General features: G+C 48.3%; 1 protein-coding gene and 1 non-coding gene across 3 annotated transcripts in view; one reads left to right on the plus strand and one right to left on the minus strand.

Moving 5' to 3' along the window:
• GIPC2 (GIPC PDZ domain containing family member 2) overlaps positions 1-2,046 on the minus strand; it is a 75,429-nt gene extending 73,383 nt beyond the window's left edge. For both annotated transcript variants that reach the window (XM_059689095.1, XM_059689094.1), the window contains exon 1: positions 1,770-2,046. In XM_059689095.1, the coding sequence (XP_059545078.1) occupies positions 1,770-2,009 (240 nt within the window). In that variant the 5' untranslated portion in view covers positions 2,010-2,046. The remainder of the gene's footprint in view (positions 1-1,769) is intronic.
• A 3,151-nt stretch (positions 2,047-5,197) lies between these two features.
• On the plus strand, positions 5,198-5,325 carry LOC132232177 (small nucleolar RNA SNORA25). The gene has a single exon (XR_009452319.1). It is a non-coding gene; the product is annotated as a small nucleolar RNA SNORA25 (small nucleolar RNA).
• The last annotated feature ends 4,470 nt before the right edge of the window (positions 5,326-9,795 follow it).

Below are 9,795 nucleotides of genomic sequence, written 5' to 3' on the forward strand. Positions count from 1 at the left end.
CGCTGCCCAGAGACCCAAGGCTCAGGCAGTCGCAGCAGCCGGCAGTGGCAGAAGCAGAAGCATGATGGGGGTATCGCCTTCCCCTTATCTTCCAGTAGCCTCCCACAGAGGGAGGCCAGAGACAGCAGCAGCAAGGGGCTGATGGGGACGGTGCCTTCCCCTGATTGCCTGTCGCTCCCTGTGGGGTGGGCCTAAGCCCTGCGTAGAACCCCTGAGGGCTCCTGGACTGTGAGAGGGGGCAGGCTGGGCTGAGGGCCCCCCTCCAGTACATGAATTTTCATGCACCGGGCCTCTAGTAATATTATAAACAAGTCCCCTATTCAAGTTCTTCTAGGTAGTTAAGGGAAGGCAAAAGTTTCTCTTGAGCCAGCAGGGTTTTGGCTGTCTTTAGCTCAAACAATCCTCATATACCACAGAGGCACATCTTGGGGTGACTGGTTCTGAACCCCTACAGTTTATATGTAAACTTCAGTCTTTACAATCACCCTTCGTAGTAGATGTTCTAATCTCCATTGCATAGGTGGCTGAAACTAAGGGACTACATCTGCGCAAGGCCCCACAGCCAATGAGTGCTAGAGCCTGGCCCCACAGCCAGGCTTATCAGCCTCCCAATCCTGTCCTTAGGGACCCAAGGAACGACCAGACACCAGCCTCTTCTAGACAGGATCAAAGGACATTATTCCTGTGAAAGTGCGTTTTGAACCAAAACGTCCTACTACAAAGAAAACCTCCAAGTACTTACTCCTCTACATGAACATACGTAATTCACAGAGGTCTGTGGTTTACCCCAGTGCCTGGGAACCCTGACAGAACAAAAGGTTACACTTCCAGCTCTCTTTCATCTCCTCCTGGAATTTTGCCCTGACCTCAATTTCGCCGGAACAGACCTGATAAACAACATTAAAGATCAGATCTCCAAATGCCGCTAGCTCCGTGCCACTCCAAGTCAGCCCCCTGCTCTCGGGAGTACAGGGCAACGAGATCTTGTGCTTTTCCTTGAAAGGTGGACACACACTTTCCGGAGCTAACGTCTCACGCCTACCTGTGCAGCTCGCTTGGGCAGGCGTCAATGACGTGGCCGCATCACCGTCCACATAAACTAGTGCTTTCGAAATCACGCTGATACCGAACCCCAGTTCCTGGCACCATGCAGTCCATCTAATGAAGGCAAACTTCGGTCCATTTTCGAGGATACGGAGTAAAGTTTAAAGCTGATTTCCTCTGAAAATGTTAACTGCTCCCACGTAGTGAAGTGTAACTCTGTTGCCCACCCTTATTGGAAATAATAAGCTTATCGGAAATACCACCAAAGGGTTTCTGGTATTAGTGACATGAGGGGCCAATTGGGTCCAAGTGGGCCTCGGCTTGGTATCCTTTGAAAGGCACGTCGTTGTCCCCTCTCCTGAGAGATGCTCAGCGAGGCCCCCTCACCCCTTAAGAGGAAGCAGGAGAGTCAAGTCCAGATAAAGTCCAGGCGCTCATCGGGGCAGCTAGAACTCAACTCTGGGAAGGCGCTCGGGCCCCGTTTGCGTAAGAAAGAAAGGTCGCTGGTTTCCCAAAAGCCGGGTCTCCGAGCACGGGGACTGCCCCGTTCTCGGGCCCTGGGACTGACCGTTCCCGCTCAGACTCTCTCCCTTCCCCCTGGGCGCTCCCAGCGCGCTCCCCGCCGCCTCCGACGCGGAGCCCCAGCACCCGGCCAGTTTCCGCCAGCGCCGCAGGGGCAGAGGCGGGGCGAGGGCGAGCGGCTGCGCCGGGACACCTGGCCTTACCTCGGACGGCGAGATCTCAAACACGCCGGCGATCTTGGCGTAGAGCTCCCGGATGTTGGAGAAATTCTCCACTCGGCCCGTGGCGCTGCCGTGCGCCAGCTGCGTGTAGAAAACCAGCCTGGCCGGGGAGCGCGGGGGCGCCGGGAGGTGGCTGCCGTCCGCGCCCTCCGGCTCGCCCTCCACCAGCGCGCAGGTCTCCTTGGACTTGTCTTTCTTCGTGACCCGCAGCCCCAGGGGCATCGTGCCTGACCGCGGGCCGGGCCCACCTGCGCTGCCGGCCGCCTTCTCCTCGGCCCGGCGCCGCGGACTTTGCGCTCGCGGTCCCTAGGGCTCCGCGCAGGTGGGAGCGGCCGCTGGACCAATAGCACAGGTGCTTCCGCCTGGCTGCTGCGGGCAGGGCCCCTTTCTCCCCCTGAGCAGCCATCTGTCATCCCTCCGGATGAATCTGGGGAGAGGAAAAGTTCTACCCATTCTCGCGTCTCATCTCCGGGTTTCTCCCCAACAACCCCAACCCCCTTTTTAAAATTGGCTGGATTTCCTTAAAAGCCTTGGGATGCTGAAGCTACAGAACAACACGTCTTAGAATACAAACATGCTGGCCCTCGCGGTGCCTTTCATAAATGTGTGGTAGGCACTCACACGATCGGGACACGCACCTTGGTGTCTGTACGTCTGAGCCATTGGGGATGTGAATTTTAAAGTTCAAGTCCACCTTCATCTGCCTTCTCTGCGCCTTACTTCACCGTGCAGGGCAGAATTGGAAGGGAAAGTTTTGAGATCGGTGCCACATTAAATTCATATTCAAATACCCTCCATGCCTCTCGGTAACCTTTTTTTACTTTTTCCTTCCTGGCAGCTTTCTCTGTCCAATGTTCAGCACTCTCCCCAAGTCACAGCTCCACCTACGCCCTTCTAGGTCTATGCAGTGGACCTGCCTGAGGGTCCTTCTCAAAGTATTGTGTAAACTCCCTTAATTCCCCACCCCTTGTCTGTAACTCCTCCCACTGCCCTTCTCCAAACTCAGAGAAATCATCTACACTAATAAAAGAGAAAAATGGTAATTGGCGTACGACGATACCCTTTTCATTGGCTAATCAGGGCTATATGCAAATTAACTGCCAACTAAGATTGGCAGTTAACTGCCAACAAGATGGTGGTTAATTTGCATATGTAGGCACAATGCAGGGAGGCGAAAGGGAAAGCAGGAAGAAGCCCCCTGCCACTGACAGTGATTGGAAACCCAGGGGGGAGCTAAGAGCTGGGGGGCAGGGCAAAGGCGGTCCTGGGGCCGCCTTTGCCCTGCCCCCCAGCCATGATCAGAGAATCAGACGCCTTTGCCAACCTGGCCAGTGATAGCAGGAAGTAGGGGTGGAGCCAGCGATGGGAGCTGGGCACAGTCGAAGCTGGCAGTCCCAGGAGCTAGGGGTCCCTTGCCTGGGCCTAAAGCGAAGCCCACGATCGCGATCGCGGGGCCGCTGCAGCTGTGGGTCCCCGCTGCCCGGGCCAGACGCCTAGGCCAGAGGCATCCTGCAGGGGCAGGGGCGGAGCCCACGCAATCGCGCCCCGCCCCCCCCCCCCCCCCCTGCTGCCACTGCAGGTCCCTGCTGCCCAGGCCAGACGCCTAGGCCAGAGGCGTCAGGCCTGGGCAAGGGGCCGATCCTGCGATTGGAGGGTGATGGGGGTCAACGCCTGAGGGATCCCAGTATGTGAGAGGGGGCAGGCTGGGCTGAGGGACACTCCCCCCCCACACACACAACCCAGTGCACGAATTTCGTGCACCAAGCCCCTAGTATATATATATAATTGATTTCAGATAGGAAGGGAGAGGGAGAGGGAGAGGGAGAGGGAGAGGGAGAGAGAGAGAGAGAGAGAGAGAGAGAGAGAGAGAGAGAGAAACATCCATGATGAGAGAGAATCATTGATTGGCTGCCTCCTGCACGCCCCCCACTGGGGATGGAGTCCACATCCCAGGCATGTGCCCTTGACTGGAACCCGGGACCCTTCGGTCCCCAGGTTGACGCTCTACCCACTGAGCCAAATCAGCTAGGCTGAGCCAAACCGGTTAGGACGAGAAACCTCTTTTTATTTGACCCTTGATCTGTCTTCACTCCTAAAGAACCTCTATTTTTAAGGACTCTAGTCCTTCCCCACCTGATGCCATCATTGATAGCCAAAAGCCAAATCTCTTACACTGTTTTCAAGTTGTCCTCCATCTCTGCAGCTGCCTCTGGCTACATTTTCACAACAAAGCAAAACTGTCTTGAATCATTAGCTGCATTTCCTCACTTCCCCCTTTACTCTTAAGCTCCCTGTGATCAGACTTTGCCCCCACACTCCACTGAAATTGCTCTGACTCTGGTCAGCACTTCCTAATCCATCAGCTATGATTCACTCTTTTCCACCTTTATCTTACTTGACCTTTGAAAGTTTCTGACTGCAATAACCATTTCACTCTTAAGTCAGGCCTCTGTTTTGACTTCCTTACCTCTTCTCTTTAACTGCTACTCTGCAGAAACTGTGTTCTCCAAGGCTATTTTTCTTTGGCCATTTTTTTGTTCTTTGCATACTGTTCTCCCTGAATGACCACATCTATTGTCTTGGTTGGGTTTTTTTATATATATGTTGATTTCAGAGAGTAAGGGAGAGGGAGAGAGAGAAACATCAATGATGAGAGAATCTTTGATCAGCTGCCTCCTGCACACCCCCTACTGGGATCAAGCCCCCAACCCAGACATGTGACCTGACCAGGAATCAAACTGTAACCTCCTGGTTCATAGGTTGATACTCAATCACTGAGCCACACTGGCCAGGCTTCTTTGTTTGTTTTTGAATCCTTCAAGAATATGTGTTTGATTTTACTTTTGTGTTTTTATTTATTTTAAAAAGAGAGGATAGAAGAGAGAGAGAAACATCAATTGGTTGCCTCCCATATGCACCCTAACTGGGGATGGAACCCACAACCTAGGTATGTGCCCAGACCAGGAATGGAACCCACAACATTTTGGTGCACAGGACAACGATACAACCAACTGAGCCACCCGGTCAGGGCTTGACCTTTTTTGTTGTTGAACTCCAAATTTATATCCACAGTCCAGTCTACCAGAAAGGGAATGTACTGCAGGAAACTCAAAATGAGAAACTGAGATTATACAAATCATCCTTTCTCCTGAAAGCACCTTTTTTTTTTTATTCCTGATTTTAGTAAATAGGGTCACATACCCAGTGGCCCAGACCAGCATCTTTGAGTCATCATGCCAAGTATTTTCCTTTTCCCTCACCTCTCACATCAATTCAGTCCTAAAAGTTCATGTTTCTAAAAATAAGGTTAGCGGTTGTACTGAAAGAAGAGAGGAGAGCCTACTTTCTTTAGAGTAACTTTAAAATTTTTGTGTTTTGTTTCTGTGATTTATAATATAAACATATCCTATGGGTCATTTCAAAGAGAGCTTATGGGACTAAAACCAGAAGCTCTTAATGCTGTGACCTAAAATTGAAGTTCTCCATAGGATGTAATAGACACTCAATAGTGTCTATTTTGTCCTGAAGAGATATATGATTTAGCTACTAATATCAGTGATTAGTGAGGTGGGAAAGTTAATAAATTTTCCAAGTTTAACCACTGCCAAAAAAAAATAAAAAAAAATAAACATATCCTGGTTCATATGTTGGTTCATACTCACTGAAAATGGAATAGTGCTACAGGACCTCAGGGCCTGAATTTGCCTTTATGTTTATGATTGCTGTAGCACAAAATAGTATTACCTTAATTATCTTGGGATAATGAAAAAAAGAGTAGAGAAAACCTAATAAGTAAATGATGCATTCCCATCAAGTGAGAGCCAACTAACTTCACAATGTAGTGTATGGATAAAAAGTTCACTGAGGTTTGATTAAAGAAAAGTAGGAAGAGAAGTGAGTCACCATATGGTATATGGCAGGTACATTACCAATGCCTACACAATATGAGGGAACACTAGAGTGTATGAAATTAAGAAAAACTTCAAAAAGAAGACTATCTTTAAGCTGTGTCAAATAAAATCTTACCTAATAATAGACAAACATGTAAATTAACCATCCCTCTGCTACGCTCACCAGCCAATCAGGAGAGTATGTAAATTAACCTAACAAATATGGTGGTTAATTTGCATACGTAGGGGCAAAGCATCGAAGCGAAGACTGAAGGCTCTGTCCGGAGCGAAGGCCTGGGTCCCGGGTGCCCGAGGAAAACCGGTGCCGGCAGCCAGGGGAAGGGAAGGCCTATTGCACGAATCTCTTCATGCAACGGGCCTCTAGTATCAAATAAATAGGGCAAAAGATTGGCATGTAGAGGAGCACAGGAGACTTGGAAAGTTTGTAAGGAGGACATTCCGAAAAGGGAAGTGTGCTGAAGGTGGCCCACCCTGTTTATCGGAATTCTGACTTAGGGGAGTGCAGGAGGTGGTGCCCCTAATTGTTCCTTGACCTTTCCAAACAAGTCTGTGCATGTGCAGACCCTCGGGTGTTTACTGGAATCCTTATGCTTAATCTTTAGGTGTCCTTGCTTAAAGGACACTGCAGACACATATGTCCCCCCAAGATTACTTACCCTACTGATTATATCTAAAAGCTAAACTTTATCTCAAACTGCTGTTACAATAAAAGCCTAATGAGGCAGGTGATTGAGGCTGTCTGGTTCCTTTAGCCAGGCAGTCCCTTAGCCCTCTCTTTCACAGCAATCCTATGTCAGAGTAATCACTCATCCATCGCTCAGCGTCTGCTGGTCAGCCCAGCATTGGCATAGATAGGAACATTAAAATCCATAGCCTTTCAATTTCCTTTAATTTCTAAATTCTCTTATTCTTTGCCTAGAAAGTGAAAGTTTCCCTCAAGGCCTATATCAAGTTCATCTTTACTGTAAATCTCATTGAAGGAGCCAGCTGTATCAGCTATAGCTACAGAAGGAAACTGATGGTACAGTCAAGAATATCTGGCAATGGTTTAATAAAGGGATCTGGCAAGATGGTGGTCAAGGTATACTCATAACATAACCTGACCCCAAATTACCATTAGATATGAGCAACAGGCACACCTGCTCTGGCCCTACAAGGTGCACCAAACCCTACAAGGTACAAAGTCCACAGGGTCAAGAGGCATGGTCACCCAGAACTCATGCCCTTCCTTCTAGACCAGTGATGGTGAACCTATCACACGCGTGTCAGAGGTGACACGCGAACTCATTTTTTTGGTTGATTTTTCTTTGTTAAATGGCATTTAAATATATAAAATAAATATCAAAAATATAAGTCTTTGTTTTACTATGGTTGCAAATATCAAAAAATATTCTACATGTGACATGGCACCAGAGTTAAGTTAGGGTTTTTCAAAATGCTGACACGCCGAGCTCAAAAGGTTCGCCATCACTGTTCTAGACCTTGCTCTGGGTACCTAGGATCCTGGATTTCCCTACCCAAATAGCCCCAAGTCTGCTTGCATAGGCTTTCCCAGGATCCAGGCAGCCAGCACTACTGGTATGCACAAACCTATGCCTGGGAGTGGCCAAGGAGCAGCTCTTTGCCAGGGTGGGGAGGGAGGGTTGCAGAACAGGAAAAGAATGGGATAGGCTACAGTCTTGGGGGTGACTCCTACAGTAGAAACTGTGTTTTATACTCCTCTTTAGTATCCTCTCAGATTTTCATATGGTACTATGTAGTAGTAGATATCAGTAAATATGACTGCATAAAATAAAGTGACCTTTGTTACTAAGATAAATGAACTAACTACAATTAATCAAAAGTAGTAAGTCTTCATTTTACATCTAGGTTTACAGTTCAACCCAGATTATTGATCTACAGTATTTCTACTCAGTAGCATTTGATGTTTCTAACAGCCTAAAAGTATCAACTATAAAATCAAATATGCATTAGTCTAAAAAAAATACCAGGATTAAATTAGTATAACCTTATATGTCTGCTAAAAGCAATAACATTACTTTGTTGATAAAAAACAAACATGTAATCATCAAATGAATCATAAATTTACTAACTTGTTTTTTCCAGCAAATATAGCTTCTAATTACAACATGTAACGTTAGTTCTGAAGAAACGAACACTGCCACCCACCCCCACTGACATCCTTACCCTTCCCCACCCCAGTTATGTATGTATCCAGTAAGCAAATACTTGGGAGAAAATAAACACAGGATTTGTTAAATCATGTGCAGTTTTCTCGGGAACTAAAGAGCCTGTTTTATAGTTGCATGGCAACAATAAACACTTGGAGATGAAAAGTGGGCAAAGAAATAACCCTTAATTCGCTGAAATTCAAAGACTTTTTAAGGAATAATTGGAAATAGAGAACTGGAAAATGGGAAGAGGAAATGAAGATGAAGTGATATAGTTGGAAGCATAAAGTTAATAATCAGTAATAATAAGTAGTTGTTCATTGAGCACCTACTGGGTGTCTGGCTCAATGCTCAGTATTTTATATGCATTATTCTCCATGGATACTTGGAGGAAACCATCTGGCAAAGAATTCAAATTATTCTGCATCACCAAGGTAATGGTAAATGAAACAGTAAAGAAGCAAGACCAGATGTGAACAGTAAGCTAATTTAATATAAGTTATTCTACAATAAAATAAATATGAAAGGACTGTATGGGATTTAGAAAGCAGCCACATTCAGAAATCACATATTCTAATCATTCAAGAACTGTATATGAAAATAGTAATAGCAAATAATTTCCTCTATACAGAACCCAAATAGTACATAGATTAAAACAAATATTTTCAGTGAAAACAATAACCTAAATAACCCTTTGAAGAAAATCATAATGATTTTAAGGTCAAGATATAGCAAAGACAAAAAGAAATATAAATTCTCTAAGGAAAAATCCTATCTAATAAAAGAGAAACATGGTAATTAGCATACAACCACTACCCTTCCCATTGGCTAATCAGGGCAATATGCAAATTAACTGCCAGCCAAGATGGCGGCCGGCAGCCAGGCAGCTTAAAGCGAACATGAGGCTTGCTTGCTTCAGTGACAGAGGACTCCAAAGTTCCCCGCCTGCTGCTGCCGACCTCTGAGCTGCAACTCTAAGCAGCTATGTTACAAATATAGAAGCTAAACAAAACCCCAGAAACCTGTTTTAGTCGGCCGGGCTTCAGCCAGCAGGATCGCAACATTGTTTCAAATACAGAAGGTAAACAAAGGCCAGAAACCTGCTTTCAGCAGCTGAGGCCTAAGAGCTGGAGCCAGAGCTAAAGCTGGCCCAGAATAAAAAAAAAAAGAAAAAAAGAGCGGTTGGGAGCTTCAGTCACCCGCCAGCCTGAAAACAGCCCTCAGCCCCTCACCCAGACTGTCCAGGCACCCCAGTGGGGACCCCCACCCTGAAGGGTGTGTGACCAGCTGCAAACAGCCATCATCCCCTCACCCAGGCTGGCCAGGCACCCCAGTGGGGACCACCACCCTGATCCAGGACACCCTTCAGGGCAAACCAGCCAGCCCCCACCCGTGCACCAGGCCAATATCTTATATAGTAAAAGGGTAATATGCCTCCCAGCACCAGGATCAGCGGAGCCGCGAGGCCTCCCGGCACTGGGATCAGCGTGACAGGGGGCAGCGCCCAAACCCCCTGATCCGCCCTGCTCTGTGTGTGACAGGGGGCGGTGCCCCAACTCCCCTATCGGCCCTGCTCTATGCATGACACGGGGGAGCTCCCCAAACCCCTGATGGGCCCTGCTCTGTGCGTGACAGGGGAGAGCTCCCCAACCCCCTGATCGGCCCTGCTCTGTGTGTGACAGGGTGCGGCGCCCCAACCCCCTGATCGACCCTGCTCTGTGCGTGACAGGGGGGAGCTCCCCAACCCCCTGATTGACCCTGCTCTGTGCGTGATAGGGTACAGAGCCCCAACCCCCCTGGTGGGCCCTGGTCTGTGCGTGACAGGGGGTGGCGCCGCAACCTCCCCATCGACCCTGCCTTGAGTGTGACAGGGGGATGTGCCCCAACCCCCCAATCGGCCCTACCCTGAGCGTGACTGAGGGTGGC

This window comes from Myotis daubentonii, chromosome 3 (assembly GCF_963259705.1).
Source record: "Myotis daubentonii chromosome 3, mMyoDau2.1, whole genome shotgun sequence".
NCBI classification, from domain to species: domain Eukaryota; kingdom Metazoa; phylum Chordata; class Mammalia; order Chiroptera; family Vespertilionidae; genus Myotis; species Myotis daubentonii.